General features: G+C 51.8%; 4 protein-coding genes across 5 annotated transcripts; all 4 read left to right on the plus strand.

Moving 5' to 3' along the window:
- Positions 1–8,485: 8,485 nt before the first annotated feature.
- J3458_009284 (uncharacterized protein) lies at positions 8,486–9,258 on the plus strand (the record flags this gene model as incomplete). Its single annotated transcript, XM_007809091.1, has 2 exons — positions 8,486–8,811; positions 8,883–9,258. 2 exons carry the CDS (start codon positions 8,486–8,488, stop codon positions 9,256–9,258), a joined length of 702 nt encoding a protein of 233 aa, XP_007807282.1.
- A 1,213-nt stretch (positions 9,259–10,471) lies between these two features.
- On the plus strand, positions 10,472–12,287 carry J3458_009285 (uncharacterized protein; the record flags this gene model as incomplete). Its single annotated transcript, XM_066119686.1, has 5 exons — positions 10,472–10,674; positions 10,770–10,797; positions 10,860–11,465; positions 11,541–12,176; positions 12,234–12,287. The coding sequence occupies 5 exons, from the start codon at positions 10,472–10,474 to the stop codon at positions 12,285–12,287; spliced, it is 1,527 nt and encodes a 508-aa protein (XP_065975482.1).
- A 555-nt stretch (positions 12,288–12,842) lies between these two features.
- Positions 12,843–13,334, plus strand: J3458_009286 (uncharacterized protein; the record flags this gene model as incomplete). Its single annotated transcript, XM_007809089.1, has 1 exon — positions 12,843–13,334. The coding sequence occupies one exon, from the start codon at positions 12,843–12,845 to the stop codon at positions 13,332–13,334; it is 492 nt and encodes a 163-aa protein (XP_007807280.1).
- Positions 13,335–20,242: 6,908 nt separating this feature from the next.
- GAT1_1 (Sodium- and chloride-dependent GABA transporter 1) lies at positions 20,243–24,135 on the plus strand. 2 transcript variants are annotated; one of them, XM_066119688.1, is made up of 3 exons: positions 20,293–20,796; positions 20,917–21,262; positions 21,500–24,134. In XM_066119688.1, the coding sequence occupies exons 1-3, from the start codon at positions 20,300–20,302 to the stop codon at positions 23,570–23,572; spliced, it is 2,916 nt and encodes a 971-aa protein (XP_065975484.1). In that variant the 5' UTR covers positions 20,293–20,299; the 3' UTR covers positions 23,573–24,134. The 2 variants fall into 2 exon arrangements, with proteins under 2 accessions (XP_065975483.1, XP_065975484.1); XM_066119687.1 differs by having other exon boundaries at positions 20,243–21,262; positions 21,500–24,135.
- Positions 24,136–24,233: the final 98 nt, after the last annotated feature.

Below are 24,233 nucleotides of genomic sequence, written 5' to 3' on the forward strand. Positions count from 1 at the left end.
GTTGCAGACAAAGATTTCGAGATATTTGGACAAGCTTAGGCTTTTGTACTGTGGAAGACAGTCAAGACGGTCAAGAATGGTGGACAATGTATCGCATTGCGAGAGGCAGGTAGTCTTAATATATGTTAGATGGGTTCTGTTTGGAGGCCTTGAGAGACTGATAGTGGTACCGACTGTTTTGCAAACTGAGCGGTGATGGATATCCGAGTTTGCAATTCGAGTTAGTCAAGAGCACGGCAGCACAATGGCAGTTGGTGCTCATACAGAATATAACTCTTTTTTATTTTGTTCCACCCACCCTTTTATAGTCCTTGCTCACTCCTCTCTGTGGCATGATATCTTGGTATGTCGAATGCGTTGAATTTGCTGACCTGTCTACAAGGCATTCTTCACCCACGCAACTAGTGGTATCACATTGATTCTGCATCCCGTCAGCACTACGGAGCACAAGTCACACTGTCACGGACTCTTGGTGCTAGTTGTATGGAGTTTGCAAGCCCGTTGGGCATAGCAAATTGAACAAGCTGTGAAGTACTTCGCCCAGCCTAGTATTGCCGAAAGCAAGTCATCGTGGGCTGAACTGGCTGAAGTCAAGTCTTGCGCCACGCTGCTGCTTGGATTCACCGGAGCGGTTTGTTATTGTATTTGCCAAACTCGCTTCATCTGGCCGCCGGCTCAACTCGGCCAGCGTTGCCGTTTGCATAGCGCATCAATCAGCAAAGGGGAAAAGTAGTTCCTCAGGTCACATGCAAGCAGAGCACCCTGGTATGAGACAATACGAATCTCTATGTTCATATAAAGCCTTGCTAAGCTAAAATACTACGCCACCCCTTGCACGTTAGAGCTGTGGGTGCAAGGGGTACGATCATCCGAAGGCTGGGAGTCCTTGGGCCAAGCAACTATTAAGCCATTACATTTAGCTAGCTATCTAGTTATGCAGAGCCGTGGTCTGACCTATATGGATTCCGTGTAAGGACCTGTCGTCTTCTATGCCGCTCATCCCTCATCTTCATCTTCATACCCTCTGGTGGAGACTCGTAAAACAGGTGACCACGATCAAAGGGCGCATCCAGCATCAAGCCCTGGAGCGTTTTTACGCGAGAGACAGCTACGTAGCTTAAACCAGTCTGAAAGTCCCGACAGGAGAGATCTGTCACGATGACATCTTCAGTGATGCTCTGCGACTTGTGAACCGTAATGGCGTAGCATACGATCAGGGGAAACTGCGTGCGAGTGCAGAGAGTGCTTCCGATGAGGAAGTCCCTGTCTACTGGGAGAATCGGGACAATCTTTCTGCCATCAGCGGTGGTCAGGAACACAGGTCCACTGTACTTGTCAAACTCCATCATGATAACACAGGGAGGGTCTTGGACTGGGTCAGCCCCCGGTGCCCAGCCGATATCGTAAACGGTACCGCGAGCGCCGTTGCAGAGACCAACTGGCTGCCAAAGGTTAGATGTCAGCATCAGACGGGCGCCAATGCATATAGGGATCTGCTTCGCAAGGTTGCCCGCCTTGTCATCAGGCGCCGCAGCCGCGCCAAGGCCGACATTCTTAGCCTTGACCTGAATGACTGGCCGGCCGAGGCGGTCGAGGTGGTAGTGGTTATATTCGTTCACCCTATCTTTCGTGGCGTATACTCGCAAGGCGTTGGCGAACCTGGCGACCTCCAGATCATCTAGCTTCGCCTGTACTCGACCGGAAAGGAGTTTCCAGGACTCGACTGACAGTTGGAGGAGCCGCAATTCCTCGAGAGCTGTGCGAAACGCCTTCTGATCGTCGCCCCGTTGCCGTTGGACAACCTTCAAGAAGACTGATTTATCGAAGCGTCTATATGCGTTCCTGCCTTTGATCTCCACTCCCTGCACCTCTTTATCGTAATAGAGCGGCTTCTGTAGCACGGGTGGAAGCTGGAAGAAGTCGCCAACCAGAAGGATGTTAAGACTACCAAAGAACTCCTCATTCCTACTCGGGAACGCCTCGCGCAGGCGGTCATCGATCCAAGAAAGCTGTCGCAGTCCCAGCATGCTCTTCTCATCGATGATCAGGTAGTTGATGTCCTTCAGCTTCTTCTGGAGCTGGGCCATGTCAGTGGGCGAGAGGGGCTTGAAGTCCTTGTTGATTGGAAGGTGTAACAGGGAGTGCAAAGTAGTGCCCGATATCTGATTTCCCGCGACGCCAGTGGGCGCGGCACGCCAAACAGGTGTCCCTCTCCCGGCAGCAGCGGCTTGGAGGTGCGCGGAGAGCAAATTAATGAGGTATGACTTCCCGGTACCACCTCCACCATCCACATGGAGCAGCAACTGAGAGGGTTCCTGATTCAGGAAGTGGTCCATCACGGTATCGTATACTAAGCGCTGATCCCGGTTTAGGGAATCTCGAGCTTCCAAGGGCTGATGATCCACATCAAGGTCAAGGCGGTTTGCCGCCTTGCGTTGCTTCCAGTAGTCGCCCTTGAGAATACCGTCATCAGTATACCGTCCAACGTGAGGGGTCCAATCATAATTGATGTCGATGTCTCGGCGGCCGAGCATGTCGATATCCTCTTCCTCCAGCGGGCGGTCGGGAAGCATGCGGGCGAGTTCATGCCAGTCTTCATCCACAATGGGCTCTTCATGGACCTCAAGCTCAAATTCGTCGTCCTCAGCCCTCAATTCATTTGTATCTGGCTCCCCATAATGATCGTCCGCATGGGTGTCACGGTGCTGCTCTCTGCAAAACCTGTACGCAGCCGCGAAGGAATCGAACCGCTGCCCGCCCACGGTGAGCAACTCCTCTGGAGAGCGATGCGGATGAGCCATCATCAATTTAACACGGCAGAAGTCACCAAACTGGGGAGATGCCTCCACGGACCTGTATCGAGGAAAGTAAGACAGGACTCTCTTCTTCGCGTTGGCAGCGAGTCTCCTCCACGTCTTGAGATTATACGATTGCAGGTACTCGAGGTAAGTTGCATCCTCGTGCTGGTCATTTCTCTCGAGATACCTCCTGTAGCTGCCGACGGTCTCGTTGACATCTTCATCCACGCGATACGAACGTGCATGTTGCTCCAAAGGACGGCAGTCGACAGAGACCACCATCCGCGTGCCTTCCTGCAGAGGAATGTTAAGGAGAAGATGGGAAATCTCCTGCGCCGAGTAATCTCTCTCGGCAATCAGCTTATTCATCAGGCGAGAGGAGAAGGATAATAGCGGCTGAAGGTGTGCCGTGTGCGGCAAAACCTGGTCTGCAAGCTTACAGTAAGGCTCAGTCTTCTTCTCAGATTTGCTGCAATACTTGGCAGCGTACGTAATAACCGCCTGTAGGCTGGTGCAAGGAGATATGTCGATATTGGCTAGCCAGCCTAGTATAATGGCGGGATTGAAGTGATTCATGAGGTTGTCATTCCGCGCCGCCTCGAAGACATAGTACGACTTGCCTTCCTTCCTGATCACTGCGGCCAGCTCCCGCAAGGCACGAGGAAAGTCAAAACGACACTCCCGCTCTGGATTGGCCGCATTGGCCGCCTCGATATCTGCAGCAGCGCCTTCCATATCCCTCGCCAGATCAACGGTTCTCTTCCTTACGCGTAAGCAGTATGTGGTATTGCATCTGTGGCGCTGGCAGCGGTTGACGATTTGTGAGAGACGCAGGAATGTCAGTTCTGTACTCAGTGGATCTACGCTCAGGGGGTTACCCTCACCCTGGGGCATAGTCCTAGTCGGCTCAGGATTAATGGCAGTGATGTGGAATCCCCACGTGCGTGCAAAAACATCACGAGCGGCTTCATCCACCATGTCGACTCTTGGGCAATTCTCCATCCAGTACAGGCCATGGTTGTGCGGACTGCCACGCCCTTGCCATTCATACCGATCCCAGTAATCCGTAATGTTGAACTTCTTGCTTAACACGATATCTCGAAAGAAACAGTATCGGCGGTAGAAATGGAAAGCAGCAATGTGAGGATTCTGACGCAAAAGTTGGCGCGAGAGACCCATCCTCTCGGACTCGGACGCAGCCAGCCATTCATCATATCGGGGCATGTGCTGGTAGAGACTCCGCCAGTGTAAATCTGCCGGGCTGAATGTGATGAATGCACCAGGACATCCAAGGTTGTAGGCATAGGCCTCGAGGTCCTGCCTCTTCCTGTTCCAGAAGGGGCGCGTGCCGCGAATAGGTACCGCATGTCTTGTGATTGAGTTGATTAGCACCTGCGCCTCAGGGTCCTCGCTGTGCTCCAGTGCCTGAACAAGCTGCTCCCGTGTGAGCGGTTCATGACTACCATCGTGTTGCTTCACGAAGAATTTGGACCGTGCACGGGCCTGTGACCGCATCAGAGTATTGAAGGCGACGAAGCGGAAGGTCGGGTGGCGTGCAAAACGCCCGTCATGCCAGCGCATCGCGTGCTCGATGTAGTCCTTGTAGTCGATTGACCGTAGCCGAGGCTCAACAAAGTCGGCTCTCCCGTCAGGAAAGAGGCAGGGAAAAGCTAAGGAGAGTAGGGCATGAGAGCGATTGAACTCATTAATGGGTGTGCGCCGTATATTCGGAAGCTGCAGCTCGTGCTGCACCTGCTCCTGGAAGCTTGTGGAAAGCCTTGGTTCAGCTTCTGGTTCTCCGGCAAGAATAGACCGCAGAGCATCGAGCTCCGTGTCCTTGGCCAAAAGGTCCGGCACCGCAGCCTCGTCCTCCAGGTCCGGTTCTGCCTCCTCATCTTCCTCGGGTCCAACTTCGGCAGCCTCCACCTGGCTCTGGGGGATGTCGTCCAGGACATTGCCATCTTGAGGCAATTGACTCAGCCGCTCTTCGTCGATGACGATGCATCGATAGCCAGGATGATGGCGCCGGAGGTAGTTAAGCCATATGGCAACTGGCTGGCGGCGTACACGGAACTGGCGGGTGAATTGCCGGCTAAGGTTTGCATGGGACGACGTATTGGAAGGACGGAGTAATACAGTGTTCAACTCCCGCGGCAAAAGCGGGAGTTGGTTGTACACCAAGCCAACCTCGCGGAGAAAGTGAACAACATGTCCCCGATATTTGTACTGCTGGCCCCGCACAAGCATAATATTCACGTGGACGTGAACACGGCCTATTAAAGACTCTTCAGTAGGTGTAAGCTGAGGCAATTGAGTCGGTACGGAGCCAAAATCCAACTGGTTGTCCACAGAGAAGAAGTACGGCTCTTCAGGGCCGCGTTTATCATCCTTTCGACAGCAACGCGCACAAATGCCATCAGAATCGATCTTCATCTGGAACCAACGCTCTTGACATCGACCACAAAATTGCATTTGGTCATTGTCCAGCTTTGTCCAGAACTCACGGAGGATTGCTTTATCACGACAGGTCAAGGCGCAAGCGTCCAGGTCCCCATTCCACACCGGATCTTGTGCGTGAAATACGGCCGATTCTTCAGGTGGAATCATCACTGGACTCCGGTACCGTCGTGGCGGCCCCGACGATCGAGTTTGCCTTTGAGATTTTTTTGGCCGCCCTCCTGTACCAGGGGCAGGACCACGGCGAGCACGGCGACGAGGCCCTGACTTTCTGGAAGGCTGCCGCGAGCAATAGCGAAGAGGGCTTTCGTCCAAGGCATTGCTATTATCGTTCCCGTCTTCGTCCCCTAGATCGGAATCAGACTCTACCCCTAGGTGTTCGAGGTACTTCCGTGGTCGAGCAGGTGAAAGCAGCAAGTTGAAATAGTCCTCGACGTCAACATCAGATTCAGAGAACTGTCCCCTGTCATCCGCTTCCTTGGTCATTCCATCCCCATCTGGGAGCTCATTTGCCTGTAGTCGATCTTGACTCCCAGCTACGTTCCGTGGTTAGCTTGAACAAACTGCCGGGACCACAGCACAAGGATACCTTCTCCAGGACCATCAGAACCTTCAAAGACGCCGAGTTGAGAGATTGTGGGAGTTAGTGACACAGCCTCCCCTGCACGGCGTCGTGAACGATGGTCGCGCCGAATAGTGGCCTGCTTGGCCCTGGCGCCGGCCTTGGAGGCATCATCTTGCGAGTCCTTCCCGCCCTTGTGGAACCTAACAGCCAGGTAAGAGTAGTCCACACCAGTCGTGCTGCTTCGGACAGTAGATGGATCAGAATGTGAGGCGACAGGATCGGTCGAGGGCGGCACAGGCGGTGAGGGAGCTAGAGCCCGGAAGAGCCGCGAGCTCGCTTGGGTTGGTGGGATCGGCGTCCCCAGCACTATCTGCGGCTGGCTGCCTGGCTCTCCGAACAAACTCCTAGCTGTATGTTGTTGCCGTAGCTTCTCTGGCGATGTAGGTTGGGTTCCAGATCTCTGGTTAGGAGGCGATAGGCCAGCGTCTCTGTCGGTTCTTTTCGGGGCAGATCTCTCAGCTGAGGTAGGACGGACAGCCAGCTTTCTCAATGCAAGGACGGCACCTTTGGACCTGGCACGCTTGATCAGGTTAGGGAGGCATATATAGTATATCAATGGTGTCAGTTACCTCGGAATTGCGGTGGTCCCGGCATTCCAGACAGGTTGTAGTTGGATTGGCAGATTTCCTCCTGCTAACGAAATTACTTGGTGATTTTGTTCGGTCGCAAGACGGGCAATGGACTGCCAATTCAGATCTAGGACTAATATTACCCCTAGAATCATAATCCATACCCAACCATGCGGTACATCTGTTTCAATAATGGAAGAAAGGCTGCTGGCCAAGCAAACGAACAGATCGCTGGGCAAATTTAGCGATTGTAAACGATTGTAAACGATTGTAAACGATTGTAAACAGAGAAGTAAACAAAGAAGCACCGACAGACGGTGGCTGTCCTTTACCCACTTTTCTAGAGCCACCAACCAATCCAGCCTTCTTTCGCGATTTCCCATACAGAATTTGGACCAATAGAAACTTATTTGTCAAGCCTGCACCAAACCCTCATTATTCGGAAAACTTATGGATTAATGTAGAGTCAGCCTTCGGCTGAATAAAAGAGAGAATTAAATACCCCTCGTAAAAGAGACACGTGATTCTATATGATATTTTATAGAGTATTTCATTCTCACTTGGTAGATAATTTAATTCTTAATACAACCAAGTTAATTTCAGTCTCTAATAGACATGTAGTTCAAATTCGCAGTAAAACTAGAAACCTAGGACAAATATAAGAGAGAAGCCGAGTTTAACATGTGAGCCCAGCAGTTTCGATACCTGGGCCATCTAGAGTTGACATCTCTTTGCAGTGCCGGTCTTGGATGTGAAGAGTAACATTCCCAAAGAGGTTATTTGAGGCCTAAAGTCGATGGTGATCCTCACACGGCGCTTGCCTTGCTTTCGACGATCTTCGTTTGTCTCAGAATCTACTAGCATCACCGAGGACAGACATGATCAAGCGAAATCGCCCAACTACAGTCGTCCAAGGCTGCCAAACCAGCTGAAAACATGCGCCTCTTCCACGGGCGTTGATCATTGTCGCTTGGCTATCGGTCGTCAAGTCAGCCATAGTTTAGGCACAAAACCACGAGTAAGTACCCATCTTATTTAAACAAGGTGACGCCGATTCAAAACGGTTCTCAGTTGGCATTGGTATGCAGTCGTCTTACGGTTCTGCCGCCATCGTGGTTAACAGTCCAGATGGAAGAACCGGGACGGACAGTTTTGTCCAGCACTGCGATAAAAATTACCATAATGTCATGGCAAAACTCTCCTTGGCATCCTCTCAACACCTTGCGTAAGACTTCCAAGGATCCCTCCAGCCACGATGGGCTGCACGCCATCCTCGCAAGAAGTTGGGTCTACCAGCATCATCAGAAATCGGTGCCATTGCCAGCGTCTTCAAAGAACTGCGCAAGAAGATCGATACCAAGTTCGGGTTGTTTGGTTCAGAAGCCGTATTCGCGAATCTTCTTGTCCCCTCTCAGGATGACCTGACCGACCTGGCTGAATATCTCGACATTAAATACTCGACCCTGCCAACTGCCCATCGAAACAAAGAAAAAAGATGATCCCCACATCCCTCGTCTTGGGATCCAGGATCCAGGATCCAACGTCCAACTGTTAAGTCGGCCCTTTCCTGATGGAGGCTTAGTTTCGCGGGCTGGGCAGGCTTTTGACAGCACAGCCCTACAGTACGCCCCGTATTTTGCTGAGCCGCCAAGTCTAATGATAGCACCACGAGCACCACGAACAAGGATGCTCCACGCCGTTGCAGGCCAACGATGCAGCTAGGACAAAGGACGAAACGGAAAACAGCCACAGACTCGGGCACGATGCCGGCACTGACCAAACTGGGACATTGTCGAATTTAAGTTGTTGAGCCTGGCGATTGCAGTCGCCCCTTTGGCAGCTGACATTGATCCACAGTCTGCCTCCTTCCCTTTCTCACGAGTCACTTCGAGCAAGGCCAACTGGTGTAACCGGTTGAAAAAGCAGCGTATCCCCCAAAAAATCTTCAATCGAGCAGTCCTCTCGCCTCTGTATCAATATCCACGCGACTTCCATCCAGTCGATCGAAGTGAGACGCAATTTGGCCTCGACACACGATGGATTCACAGCAACAACAACAGCAGCAGGCCAATGTTGCTCCCGCGCAACCACAGCAAGCCTACCATCCCGCCGCCAACGACAACATCCAGCCCGCTCAGCAGCCGAATACCGGACACGGTCTGCCTCCAAGCTACGATCAGGCAAACCAGGCAAAGAGTGCGCCCGCGAGCCAGCCGCCCCAGCCAGGGAACATGGCCGGCGCTCCTCCCATGACCGTCATTCCTTTGAATCAGCTGAGCGACCAGCCGCAGTGGATTGATTGTCCTTTCTGCCACCAGCGAACGACGACTACCGTGCAGCGAGAAGGCACTTCTATGCAAATGTATGTTGCGCGTTCCATCTACCAGTACCAGCCTTGTCCTACCAAGCTGCTAATGCCATTCTCTCACACAGCATTGTCGGTGCCCTCCTATGCCTCTTCTGTATTTGCCTCACCTGCGTGCCCTGCCTCGCCGGCTGGTTCGAAGACACCCAGTACCGCTGCTCCCAGTGCAAAAACATGGTTGCTATCGGCCGATACGATGGTCCAATCGAGGTTTTCGGTCCCACCATGCCCGTCTACTCCCAGTACAGCAACAACCAGGCTCCCATGAATGCCCAGCAGCAGCAGGGCCAGGTGCCTATCCAGAGCTACCAGCAGCCATATCCCCAGCAGCAGCAGCAGCAGCAGCCTCCACAACAGCACCAGGAGCAGTATCCCATGCATGTGCTTCAGCCACAGGTCCAGCAACAACAGCAGCCTGTCACGCAGCCTGACGCCAAGAACTAAGTTCTCTTTCCGAATGGAAACCAAAAGTGCTACATGTATATCTGAACGATTGAATTTTCATTTTCCATATTGTCTCACTTTTTTTTTTTTTTTTTGGCTGGTTGGGACAAAGTTATAATACTAGTCGATGTGACGTTGGAGTTGCGGGGAGGAAGAGGTGGGGGGGCCTGGGTTGTTTGCCAGACACGACGGGTTCGTTTTCATCTATTTACTTACCTACATTTGAGATACCAAATGAATGCTTACCTTTGTTCTACATCTATAGTTGTGTTGCTTTTTGCGATCAGAGACTGCATCCGACTGGGAAGTTGCAGTTACAAACAAACGCTCTCGACTAAACTCCTCACACGCAGCCAATCTTGGTACTCGTGCGGAAGAATGGCCATCCAGGTCCTATTTTTCCATCAAAGCGACCCCATGTATTTGATGAAACTCGGTGCAAGGACGGCCTGGCTTTGCCCATCGTTATTCTTAGCCAGTCTCTCATGGCAAAATACAGGGCCTCAATGGAGAGGTCAATAACCTATTTGCAGGTACTGACACTGCTATAGTTATCAACTTTAACCAGTGATATACAACAAGAGCCCATCATTCACACAACAAGAAACCTGGTGGCTTGGTCAAAGACTCAAGTACACACTTCTATCGAGCTCCGGTAAAGCTAGGGCTTTCTGATTCCGGGAAGCTTTGAGATGCCATCCTCCAATTATCGCAGGACGCATTACTTCAACCACCCTACGGAGTACATCGCCAAGTGACCAACCAGCACAACCGCTTCAATAAGGTCGTTTGAACCGCACGGTTACTTTCTCCATCGGATTTGTGGCTCTTCCACGCGGGGTCACTTGCCAGAACTAGGCCATTGCCGTTGACACGATGAAACTCTATTTGCATGGCTGGCACCACGCCACGCATCGCCGAGCAATCAGCTCACAAACGTACCAATAAATGCGTCATCCCGCATCAAAATCGAACCTGTTTCCAGCTATGCGAGCCCTGGGAGCTGGCCAGAATTGAGCTGGCGGTTCCGACACAGCCGATAGCATTGAAGTTTAACATGCTTCGTATAGAGGATGCGCATCCTTCGACCTAAAGCCCTTTCTTCACACAATTGCTTCAAACGAAGCTTTTTCTAGTCAGTTGTTGATTTCCTGAGAGAAAAACTGCCACCACCCCAACATCACCGTGAGCTTCTACGCGAATCAACTTCATAATGGCACCAGCTGTGAAACGGGGAATGAAGCGCCGCCGTCTCAACGCCGTAGAGCCCCAGGAGGACTTTACCAACGTGTACGGATCGCACTATGCTACGCAGGACATGCCATGCGACGATATACCTGATGATTCGATGCCGCCAGAGGTTGCGTACCGCATGATCAAGGACGAGCTCAGTCTAGACAACAATCCGAAGCTCAAGTAAGTGTACACCGCCCAGCTGCCGATTGAAAAATCACCTACGCGATTCCATTCATAAACCCGATGACGGAAACTAACTCGACTTTCTACGACAGCCTTGCTTCCTTCGTATCAACTTACATGGTAAAGCCACCAAACCCGCAACAGCAAACCCGCCGACTAACAACGACTCTCCTCCCCCGCAGGAAAAAGAAGCAGAAGATCTCATGCTAGAAGCCATGCCCAAGAACTTCATCGACTTCGAAGAATACCCGCAGACGGCAGAAATTCATCACCGCTGCGCCAACATGATCGCCAACCTCTTCCACGCGCCCAAGGACACCGCAATCGGCACATCAAGCGTCGGCTCCTCCGAGGCCATTATGCTCGCCGTTCTGGCCATGAAGCGTCGCTGGAAGCAGCAGCGTCAGCAGCAAGGTAAGCCCGCTGATAACCCCAACATCGTCATGTCCTCTGCCGTGCAGGTGTGCTGGGAAAAGGCGGCGCGCTACTTTGAGATTGAGGAGAAGTATGTGAATTGTACGAGGACCAGGTTCGTGATTGACCCCAAGGAGGCGGTCGAGCTTTGTGACGAGAATACCATTGGTATTGTGGCAATTCTGGGGACTACTTACACCGGTGCGTATGAGGACGTCAAGGCCATCAGCGACCTGCTGGTGGAGGAGAAGTCTGATGTGCCGATTCATGTTGATGCCGCGAGCGGCGGGTTTGTGGCGCCATTTGTGGTTCCGGATCTTGAATGGGATTTTAGAGTTGAACGTGTTGTTTCTATTAATGTTTCTGGACACAAGGTGAGCTAACCCTCCTCTTATTCCCTCCTCGGTACCCTTTTGCCAAAAACACCAATTCTGACTCTTATATCCCAGTATGGTCTCGTATACCCCGGCGTAGGCTGGGTGGTCTGGCGCTCGCCCGAATACCTCCCCAAAGACCTGATTTTCAACATCAACTACCTCGGCGCCGAGCAATCTTCCTTCACGCTCAACTTCTCCAAGGGAGCGTCCCAAGTCATTGGGCAATACTACCAACTCATCCGACTCGGCAAAGCCGGCTACCGCCACATCATGTGTAACCTCACCAAGACGGCGGACTACCTCACCGACGCGCTCCGTGAGCTTGGATTCGTCATAATGTCCGAAGGACAAGGTAAGGGCTTGCCGCTCGTGGCCTTCCGCTTCGCCGGCAAAGACGAGGGGGAGACGGAAGAAAAGAATTTTGATGAGTTCGCCTTGGCGCACTACCTACGCTCCAGGGGCTGGGTCATCCCGGCGTACACAATGGCCCCCGAGACGGGGCAAATGAAGATGATGAGAATCGTTGTGAGGGAGGATTTCTCAAGGAGCAGGTGTGAATTGCTGATCAAGGATATCAAACTGTGCAGTCGGCTTCTGGAGCAGGACAGCGAGCAGTTCATCGAGAGGCTGAAGGAGCACGTGGGACGGCATACCAGCGGCTCGGGGAAGATCAGGGATCCTATGGGTGTGGCCAAGGCGGTTTTCAAGGTATGTTGCGCTCTTGGGTAGACGATGGATGTGAAATCTGATGCTGATGGCGCTTAGAATGAACGTCACTCGCTTCAGGGCAAGACTGGCAAGAGTCACGCCGTGTGCTGATGGATTTGTGGACATTGGTTTTACGTGTGCCTGTGTCGTGCTGCTTTTTTTCAGTCGTTGTCGCATTTTTGTTCCTTCATCATACCTAATAACAGTGTTGATCCCTCTCCACGCCCATTGATACAGCCCGTGAACACCTTAGATACTTGACAGCTCGAAATGGTATTTTCTGCCGCCATCGCTCATCTGTTTTCACGTCCCCACAGACAACTCCTTTCTGTTAATTTCATTACGCTTGGGATATATTCACACGCTTCCACATGGCAACTATTCTGCCAACGCAACATCGACTCTGGGACTGAACTCAAGTCAAACACATGCCTGGACTCATACCTCTTCGGAAATCCAACGCGAATGAGTCCAGAACACAGGTTCCGCCGTCCCCCTCGCAAAACTGTATAAACTCTGACTGTTGCGCGGCAAGGCTCCCTCCTTCTGCTTCCATACTAATCAACTTCTCACACGGTCATTTGCAAATACTTCTCAACCACTATCCTCGAAATCTGAAAAAATCAAAACAACTAAGGAGCTGAGCCATCCACTCCCTCTTTGAAGATGGACACACCTCAGCCTTCCGAGCACCAGTGGCGATGTCAACCACCGGGCACAAGAACTGTGACGTTCGACTGCAAAGACGCCCCAGCCAGGGCCAAGGCCGAAGACCGAATGCGAAAGCAAAACTATGTAGATTGTACTAAGGGAAAACGTGGTAGTGAAGTGTGCGACAGTTACGAGAAGAATCCCCCGTCTGAACTAATGAAGAGCATCTATCCCCCCGACGAGGAGGAAGGAAAAGATGATAAGGGTCCTACGAATCCCCTGTTTTGCCATTTCTATTGTTGCATATATGGAGGTAATGACGAGGAGAAAGAGGATGGCGGGGGTGCTGAGGATTGCGAGCGTATCGATTATCGGAAGTATGTTAAGGGTTACTGGAATGCCACGCATGTCGAGCACGAAAAGGACAATAAGGGTGATAAGGACCACAAGGACCATAAGGGTAATGATGACGACGATGAGGATGATGATGGGATTGAATTGGCCTAAGGAAGCGGTCAACACGGGCTTTCGTCTCATAGACAACCCACGCGAATGAGTTGCCTCTGTCAAGACACAACAAGCTCGAATTCGAATAGGGTTTTCATCCAACTAGGCAACTGGCCAGCAACCCTAGTACGGTTTCCCTAATGAGAATTTGTATCCGGGATTCGGATCACATAGCATAAAGTGCTATCCAGTATCAACAAAACACACAAACAACCGCCATGCGCCAAAGTGAACAACGCCTTTCCAAAGTGCCACACTGAGTTCCGACGCCAAACTGTTCGGTTCCAAACTCGCCGTGCAAGAGCAGTGAATGCCCAGCATCCCGGTGAACATGGCCGGAATGGCGGCTTAGAACCGTAGAATACACTTTGTTCTTCTCCTGAACTTGGCTGTGGTACAAGGTCCACGTCTCCCCTTTGTCTCGGCTACATTGCCACGACCAGCCTGCCGGGCTGTTTGTAACCCAAATTCTGCTCAAGAAAGTAAGATTGCAAAGACAAATCATCAGCTTCTGCTCACAACCAAGTCTCCTGCCAACGGGTGAGGTTCGTGGATCCAGGCGGGAATCATAGAGCGTATGACAATGGTGCTGAACTTGGGTACTCCCCCGGCTCGGGAACGAATCTCACCAATCTCTGTGTCCTGGCCGCGGTGGAGGATGGTTGTGACAGGCCAAACTTGGTTTGTTACGGAGAGGAGTCGCGATGCGTCTCTCATGCATTACGATGACAGGTTATTCCAGGGATGAGATGCTTGTCGAGCTGCTGTTGTTCAACGCTCGAGTGGGAAAAGGTGGCTGTCGTTTGGGCGAACATGTATCATCTTCTGCCCAAGATGAATGGAGTTACACTGTGTTTATAATATGGTCGTCTGGATATGCGATTTAGTTCTTTGTTTGCTCGTCGACTCGTTTCTCAAAAGCAGAGAGTGCCGTTCTTGCTCTGTCGTTTCTGAGCATTGGCAATTATTTTATTAAGTTTTTTTTTTTTAAAAAAAAACCTATTATTATAATCGTATAAGCATTGCATTAATCAAGGCCCGGTAAAAGCAACACCATATGCTTAGCCGTACCTGAGCCGAAACCGTAATAAACCACGTCATATACTATGAGTACACGTATTATGACGCGTTTAAAGCTAAGAAAATTGGTGATTCATCGCGGCACGTCGGCCAAGTTAATCTCGGATAACTCCAGCCACTACATGGAAGTAAACTTGACACATTAAAGATATAGTTGATGCCAGCGACTCACTCTAAAAGCTTAAAAATGGTCGCATATAATATATATTAATGAGGTCTGCGCTCGTTGGCATTCCATGAGTCCTTTTCTCTCTCCCCCTCTCTCTTCATTACCTTCTTCCAATAAGAGCCCGACCCAGCTCCCCGAAGAACTTGCTGCCTCGGCTGAAGCAATCAAATCTGACGCACGGCAAATCATCAGTGCCGTCACTGAGTCGACCGTCGACCACGCAGAGACTGCGACCACGGCTTACAAGTAAGTTTGCCATTGCAATCTTCGAGGATTGAAGCTAACGAAACCCAGTGAGTTGAAAAGCTACCCCAGCTGGATATTAACAAGAAAGCTCTTTATTATTAGAGAGGCTAGTAAAAAATAAAAATTTAATATAAAAGTTATTATTAAGGCTATAAAAGACACGTAAAAGAAAGAGAAAGCGGTGTTAAGATCTCTTAAGTCTTATTAATAGCTTTGATATTGATATTATTTTCATAGCACCTTATTTTCTCTTTCTTTTCCATATCTTTGATAGCCTTATTAATAATTTCTATGTTATTTTTTTTTAGCCTCTTTCTTATCATAAAGGGCTTTCTTGTTGATATTAGCTGGTGTAGCTTTTTTACCCACTAGGTCTCTCGGGGACAGTACTGGTGATTTGTCGTGCGGTGGATTTGATGGCTCTGGCCGATGTCAGCAAGTGGGAGGTTGCAGTGTTTCGGGAAACTTAGCAGAAGAGAGGTCTTACGGGTAGTTGGGGCTCTTGTTGGAAAAAGAGAGGTGATGAAGAGAGAGAGGAAAGGACTCGTGGAATGCCGACGAGACCTTGTTTATATATATTGTATACCGACCATCTATGCAGTGTTATTAAAAGACTGAAACTGAAATTTGAGCAGTTCACCTGATGCCCCAGATACTCAAACATGTCCGGATACCGCCGAACGAATCTCCCTGAGCCGGGAGACCTGTTCGGGAAGTGGGATGAGTTGCAGCGCCAACATTGCTCGGTCATATGGTAGTCAGCAACCTTCTGAAGCAACGTCACCTGACTGGGTAGATATTCCACGTCGATTTGCGTAGTATTGCGTGTAGGTGCTGACTGCTGGTTCCCACTTGCAGACCAGGGCAGCTTCGAGAATAAATCCACTGCATTTTCGATAGAAGTGACTGATCGCACGACACATCGATAACACTTGCCTTACGTGTAAGCCACTGTCAGCCTAGCAACTGGCAAACCCAGTTGCCAGCCCCCGCGGTGGGTGTGCGTGGGTACGGTATCAAGTCAGATGCTAGCATGCCGGGTCTCCTGCCAAGCTCTGTCTCGATTTTTGGTGTTTCTAACTGGTGGACTTCTGCGTTCCAGGTTCCCTCCAGGGCTCAAGACTACATACATCCCCGGGGAAATGGAGGCACTGTCCCGGCTACGAGCCTCTGAGATAGTATGGGCAGCACCAGTATTGTACCGAGTATCGAAAAACATTGTCGAGTTCAAGGGGAAGCAAGAGGAACGGAGTAAACACCTTGGATGAGCCACCGGCTGGTGCATGTCGATCCAAAGAGGAAGGTTTTGCCGCTAGACAACGGCATGGCTTTTAAACCTGTATTAAAGCGCATGCATGTCTGGTCTTGATGGCGCGTGTGGTTATCCCACCGGTACTCCGCACTCGAAACCGTCAACTACTCCGTCTTGTCAATGAATTGCAAACGAAATATGCGTCTAGCCCATGGTCCCATCTGGGAACAATCTTGCCGTCTTGAGAATCATAAGCAGCTGCTTGAATAGCCGGCCGGCCCAGTATTGCGACAAGCCTCATGACTAACGAGGGCCAGTTGACGACTCCGCTTCTAACGGTCCGATAACTACCTTGGTAGTATTAATGGCAAAGGCTAGTATGTACCAAGGTTGCGAGTTATAGATCCCACATCGAGCTGGCCGCTATATGCAGTCCTGTGTGCTCCTCCGTACGGAGTAATAACCCGCAACATAAGCCCGAGTAGAACCCATGGACCCACGCGGCCATGGCCACGAATCGACCGACTGAGGCAGAGAGCCGTTCGCGGTGACTTCCTTGAGAGATCTGCTTGCTATGTCCCTTGTTAAACCTTGAAGACAAGCCTGGAGAACTGACCGGATGAGCGCCTGGCTGCAATTCAAGAGCAGGTCGCACGAGACTCGTGCCTGAGAAAAGAAAAGTCGTCAGTGCCAGTCAACGATCGATGGCACAGAATGGAGTGAGAGAGTCCTGAACAAAGAGGACTGACCCTGAATGTTGTAGCTACATGAGCACAGCGAAATTGGCCAAATGGCAGCCAGCTGAAGCTGCTGTGTAACAAGATATGTGGTTTGTCGTCCAATATACACGGCTTTATGTATGACAAGACAACAAAAGACTCGTTGCAGGTAGCATTGCCAGTGGTCCGGATGCTGGTCGATCCTCAAGCAAGACTTACATCTCAGATGCAATGCAGTAATATGCACAAACTTGCCGTAAATGCAGCATACACACGGTTGTAGTGGTTGCAAAAGCGAGGCGACTGTCAGGTTGTTGCTAGTGGCGCTTGTCTCAAACTGTCAAGGATTTTCCCCTCGCCAAGCAGTGTTCATGCCATATTCTCCAGTAGTGCTCCATACATGTAGGAGTCGTTTTCGATAGCTACCATTGTCGCGACCTCCGATCAGCTTCCAAGCAGCCCTCCGCCCACCGAAATCCTTCGCAAGGTGAACTGGACTGTGGCCCGTTGTTATCCCGTTCTCCGTAGTGTTCGAATTTGACTTTCCAACACTTACCGAACCAGACACACACTCAGCCAACTGTAATGGCCGATTGGTCACATTTCCAAGGCCAAAGTCTGCTAGGCTTCTGCCGGTGTCGGGCTCGGGCCATGTTCTACCAGATAGAAAGGACGGAACCACCAACCACCTACCTCCAAAGGAGCCAAGCCGCGAGACTCCAAGGAACCAGGGCAAGTCTCGTCAGTTGGTCAAGGGGTCTCCTGGCGGGCGAGCAGGGGAGCAAGGGAATTTTCATGGGCGGCGCAACGCCACCAGCCACGTTGAAGGTCAAATAAAAGCCTGGCGATTTGGCTGAGAGTGCAATGAATGGGCGAATGGCTGGGAAGACTGGAGACTTGCGCGACGTGGGTCAATGCAGCCCATCATCATCGTGGCTCCAAGGGTCCCGAGTATCCACCCATCTATTCAACCCATCCGACGCCAAGGGACTTGTCCTCGTACGGATATCCTCTGATAGCAGGCCCTGTCCATGGTACGGCATACTCCGTACGTACGAGAGAAAAGGCATCTTTGTTGTGCCTGTCCAAAATTACGGCCGTGGGTGGCTGCCGTGTCCCTGATTCAACATGCCGGTCTGATATTGGGCGGAGACACCAAATATTACAGACTGCATCAGTTCTCTGTCCGTCAAGCCAAAAGAACAGGATCCGTTTGGACTCTATTTTCCATACTGATGAACAACCCCACATGGCGCCCACATGAAAAGCACATGTCAAAAGCCGGGACAATCCAAAAGTGGGCGAGTCAAGCAAACATACAATATCGTCGATGAATTAATTAATTCCACAGCCTCGATCGCGTTAAACCTAGTGGCCAACGATGACGCGGGTGCTTTAACTCGGCGACTCTGCGCTCCAAGTGAGCCCACCTCATCCTTAGTTCATCAGCCGCAGATGGAGAAGAAAAAGCGGACGAACGAGTCCAAGCAAGTAATGAGGGGGTACTGTGCTGTAGGGCGGCAGCAGGTTTTGAATTCCAGTTGGCGCTCATGCAAGGCCATGGGGCTTTGCGACTTATCGGATGCGTTTTGGCGGGTGATGGGTGGTCCAGGAAGTCGATGATGGTGTGTGACAAGTGGTTCCAAAATATACAACACATTTCTTCTGGCTTGTGGATGCCCCTCTCAACTTGTCGGGTATTGCTTGTGGTGTTCAAACAGTACGTAGTTTGGCTAGGCCGCCGATGGCTGCAAGAACCGGGGTTAGGGAGGAGTGTGTGTGGTGTTCGGGGCAGAACATAATACATGCATAGTTTGGTGGTTTCGCATGGCATCGCATGGCATCGCCTCTTGTCGCACCACGTCTTCCCGCACGCAAGCTTATCCATCTCTCGTCCAACGCCAGTAGAGGCGTGTCGAAGGGCCTGGCCTGCAGCTTGACCGGGCGCCGGTGGACGGGCCAGCGTGGTAGTCGTGAGCCCCAGCGCCGATGATGGGCAACACTGACAACATTCTCTCATCTTTCGGGAAAAAATAAGAAGGGTGGTGCTTGACACTGAAGGTGCAAAGCACTGCACAATTGAAACACTAGCAGGCAGGGTTCATGGTTGGCAGGTGAGGCGGACATGACCAGATCTAGCAAGCCGGCCATCGTCTTTCATATATCATAATAATAGCAGGAGGCCGGGCTGGATGCTTCTGTGTTGCAAGCAAGTTTTTCGTGATGGATGCTGTGTATTTGGACTTTTGATTGTTCATATATTTTGTAGGAAAATACCATTGGCGGTCAACTAGGGCTTGACCACGTTCTCCAGGCAGAAGGCTCCTTCCGTCGGGAGCTTTCAAATGTTGCTTGTGCACTGTTGAGCATGTACATGACTTCATACTAGTAAGTACCTAGGTACCTTAGTTGGACTCTGCACAACCAAAAGCAGCGCAGTGGATAATTTCCTCGTCTACGATATTATTCGCGCACAAGGAAGCACTGCATGGACGAAAATGTCCACATCCACCAGGCGTTTTCCCGATGACGGCAAAAGCGTCGAGTGAGGAAGCGGGCACTGCGCGGCCAGACAGAAGAAAAATGACAATTTTGCCACTCGTATTTTGGTCAAGTTCGACACATCAATCAACCGGTGCTTGTCGGGAGTGTTCACGGCCTTGCAAAGCAGAATAAGTCGGTATTAGCGGAGGACACCAAGCGTCAAAGAGTCGAGCCAAGAGGACCCGCCGCCCGGCCGGACTTTCGGCGAGTCGTGAGACAAATGCTCGGTACTCTGGCCGCGGGCTTGAGCCTGGACGAGTCGATGAGGTGTGAAGCCGGCTGCGAGCAGAGTGACACATGCAAGTCTGGGCATCTGGACGGATTGACCGCGGTGTATCAGGCATCTGCCGGCAGGCCAACGTCAGGATGCAACAATTGATTGAGGCGGCGTGCACAAGTGCGCTGCTGGGCTGGGTGCTGGCGAGGCGGGTAATGAGGTAATAACGGGTGCTGCTGTCGGTAATATTCAATGTTGCAGTCCCTGGTCTCTGGGCTGCCCAAACGCGCCCGCTGCCAGTTCAATGGCGATGCCCTGCCGCCCGCCGAGTGCACACATGTCAGGCTGCACAAGCTGCACAGACTAAAGCCGAGTGCGCAGGTGAGCGAGTGAATGAGTGACCGACTGCGGGCGACCGAGTGACTGGCCGCCCTCCCGGCTCTCTCCGTCATCGCTCCAGCCAGGCCCGGCCTCCAATCTACAGTCCACTGGGGACTCCAGCTGGGTGCTGCAGACTCCTACCAGACGGCTCTGCTACAGCCTACCCCGGGTATGTACCGAGTAACGGACCAGACTACGTGCCACCGGGTGGCCACCGGGCGACCAGCTACGCAGACTCGCCTGCGCCGCTCCTGCCTGCACATGTCGTCAAGTCTGGTGTGCCTGTGCCGCTCTCGTCTCCTCCCGCTCTCTCGACTTTTGTCTTTTGCTTCACCCACCAACTTGTCTCATTCCCATATGCCCATCCGCCTCGCGACGTCTCTGGCCGCTTCAGGGCCTGTCGTCGCCATGGATCCCACCATGACAGAACACGACTTTCGATTTCCTCGCCGGCCCCATCATCCGGGCCGTCGTCGTCACGACGACGACGACGACGATGATGGCAGCGCCGCCCGCCAGACCCGCGGCCTCGACGCTGCCACGTCCGAATTGACCCGGGCCGTTGCCGTCGCCAACAACAAATTGCTCGGCAGCGCCTTGTTTCCATCCCTCGACAATGCCGCCGCCGACTCCTCCGCGTCCATTGACCAGCTTCACCGCGATGACCCGCTCGCTGCTCAGGTCTGGAAATTCTACACCAAGACGAAGCAGCAGCTGCCGAACCAGCAGCGCCTCGAGAACCTCACCTGGCGCATGATGGCCCTGAGCATGCGCAAGCAGAAGCAGGACGATGAAGCTCGTCAGCTCAGGGACCAGCAGACCGGGTATGTCGTTTTTTATTTATACAGTCGCATGCATGTGAACCCACGCTTGAATCCCCCGCAACCGCCATTGTCCCTGCGTATTGCATTATCCTCGCCGGTCCAGTTTGGCTAACACGAGGGCTTTCCCATCTGCCCGCCCCGGCTGTCCAGACTCAGTCGTCCGGCATCACACAATGCGCCCAGTGGAATTGCCCAATTGCGAAAGACTTCAGAAATCAATGCCGCCACCGGCGCGGACGCCATGAATCTCGACGATTTCATCTATTCTGAAAATGTCGCTACCCCTTCAGGTCTCATGTCCCCGCCGCCGGCTCCCAGGCGTGACGATGCATCCCCAGGTGCAACATCGGCTTCAGGAATTCCCATCAAGTCTCGCAAGGAGTCTTTTCCCAGCCCCTTCGTCCCTCAGTCTGTACCCCAATACCAACGAACAGGCAGTAACGAATTCAACTACGTCCAACGACATCATCGTAAAACCAGTATTGATGAGCGTCGTGTGAGTGCATGCCCCCCATCCTGTTTTGCAAAGTTTGAGAACGCGTTATTGTCCCTGCCACGGTCTGAGTGTCTGAGTCTTCCATGTTGCAAATGTCCTTTTTTTCTTCTTTTTTTTAAATTTCCTTTTTCTTGCCTTCTTCAAAATCAACCATTGTCTGCATTGTGTGATTCGTGTAGTCTCTTTTGTTGCTGCATCTATTTGCAGCATCATCATCACTGACTTGATGATATACAGAACCGGAAACGTCCCGCCAACTTCTCACCACATGTGCTCGCAGTCAATAGCAGCATATCAGGCGGAACCTCCAATTTGGAAGCTGATTCTGAGCTTCAGGGATATTCACTCGACAATACCAATTCAGTTACGATGCAGCAGCTCACTCAAGGCGGCAATTCCGCAGTTCCTTTTGGTCTCGATACCTTCATGGACAATGACGCAGTCATGAACCAGGCGGCACAATTTCAGCAGAATTTTTCATTTTCTCCCTTCAGTTCCCCAATGATACCCCATGGTTCTTATTCCAACATGTATAATACTAGCTCTTCGGTTCCGAATTCGTCTCTCAACAATGCTGACCTATACTCGCCAACCGAATCTGCCTATCAGTCAACCGTCTCCACCCCCATGGCCATGCCCGACAATGATGGCTTGTATTTTGGCTCTCAAGACAATCGTCAGCAGCAGCAATCTCAGAGCATGCGACAGCAAACTGTTCAAAATATGACCAACATTGGCCACAACCAACAGTTCATGTATGACAGTTCCAATAACGGGAACCAGATATATTCTGCCCCTAATACAGAGTCCGGGTCATTATCCGCCTTTAGCACCGCTCCAAGCTCATATGGTCACATTGACCCGAACCAAGTATTCCAGACCGACAGCCAGGTCGCGTCGCCCTCTGTGGCCATGAGACCAGAGAACATGTTTTCATTTGGCGGAGACTCCGATGACGAGGACGGTGGTAATGGTATGCAAGGACAGAACATGCAGATCCATGGTGATTTTTCGTCGTCCATGGATGACGTGGGACCGATGGGCTGGGACGCCTCTCTTCCAGGACAGTTTAGCACACAGGCTGCTCGTTTCCCCGGCGGGCCGCCGCGCAAGCAAGTCATGATTGGTGGTACAACGACTGACTATGTTGAACACAATGGCGACTGGGAGAACTCCGGGTTAGAACGGTCGCAGTCCTTCAAGGCCGGCAATGGCAAGATGCAGCAAAGACTCCCTCGGACGGCATCAACCCCGTCGCACATGGGTGCCAAGCACAGTGGCTTCGAGCAAGTCGCCCAGAGCTTGCCTACGTCCCCGGGTGACGCTGCGCCTGGTACTCTATCGGGCTTCTCTTCGGCTGCTCCGAGTCGCCCATCTTCTCCTCCCGGCTCCAAGCATGGGTCATCGGCCAACTTGCAGGCTGCTGGCGGCAGCCAGAACGATGGTGGTGCGCCAACAACTTGTACTAACTGCTTCACGCAGACAACTCCCTTATGGAGACGAAATCCCGAGGGCCAACCTCTCTGCAATGCTTGCGGGTTATTCCTCAAGCTTCACGGAGTCGTTCGACCCCTGAGTTTGAAAACCGATGTTATCAAGAAGAGAAATAGAGGTTCGGGGCCTAATGGATCTGGCGGCAGCGTGCGGTCAAGGAAGAACCCGACCGGTTCAACAGCTGCATCTCGCAAAAGCTCAACCTTGTCCATGGCAACCGTGGCTGCAAGTAGCACCAATGTCAATGCCACCACTAACGCCAATAACAGCAGCACCTCACCTCCCGGGGGCCGAAGCGTCCTGCCCAAGGACAGCGAAAGCCCTGTAGCTACAAGCGTGGGCTCAGGTCCTAACACGGCTGGCAGCACTCCAAACAGCCAATACGGCAACATGGGCAACTCCGCTGCTGCGGGCGGCAAAGGCGTTGTTCCCATTGCCGCAGCCCCCCCCAAGGCAACCCCGGGGCCCGGGGCCTCATCGTCTTCGCGGTCTGGACAGGCGTCGGCTTCATCCAAGCGACAACGCAGGCATAGCAAGAGCGTTGGAACTGAAGCTACTTCGGGTATGGAAATTGACAGCCCCACTGAAACATCCTCACCCAGCGACCTGTCACGATCCATTGGCCATCATCCAAGCATGTCCTCCATCTCCAGCACCATGCTGTCGGGCAGCTTCGGGATGGTGCCTCAGAGAAACCCCATGGTCCATGGCGGCATGATTCAAATGAACCACCATCAACCTGGTGCTGCTCAGCATAGCGCAGGGGGGGCTGCGACGGGACCCCAGGAGTGGGAATGGTTAACAATGAGTCTTTAATTTCCAATCGCCTAGCACGGACACGGGAGTACTAGGTTGCAACTAATCTTTTTCTTATATACGGTGGAGCAATCGATGAGAGAGCATGTGGAGCATACCTTGGGAACACTCTAGTCTTTCAAGAGGCGTTGGGGGAGGTATATTTGGGCTCCACAGCGGCAGGCTATTTTCCGAGCCATTATCTTCTTCTTTTTTCCCCTTTTTTTTCCCCCAAGGAGTTCTCGCTTGTCAAGCTTCAATCTCGTTTTTGACATTTATTGACCGGTTTGAACCGATGGTTATGATTTATATAGATGGACGGTACGGATTGGTATCGATTACGCACGACGGGCGGGTGGGTGGATAGGACGGCAAAGCAGATATGTACGAGGCATCTGCCTAGTGGTATTTGTGTTGATTGGGCTGTGAGCTGACTTTGATTTGTTTCTGATTCCCCTTTAAGCACGGTGGGGTTATATTCTTTGGAGTTTGTTCAGACAGTAGGTACATAGATGGTCTTGGAGACGTTGCGCCGGATGAATGCGGCAGATTCGTTACGAATACAGTATCATGATTTTTTTTTCATCATTATCACGCCAAGTATTCAACTGTTGTATCCGTTGTTAAACATCAGTGAGCATGTGCACATGGTCAACTCCACGCCGTGTGGAATGAATGCATG

Source organism: Metarhizium acridum (assembly GCF_019434415.1).
Source record: "Metarhizium acridum strain ARSEF 324 chromosome Unknown scaffold_141, whole genome shotgun sequence".
Classification (NCBI taxonomy): Eukaryota; Fungi; Ascomycota; class Sordariomycetes; order Hypocreales; family Clavicipitaceae; genus Metarhizium; species Metarhizium acridum.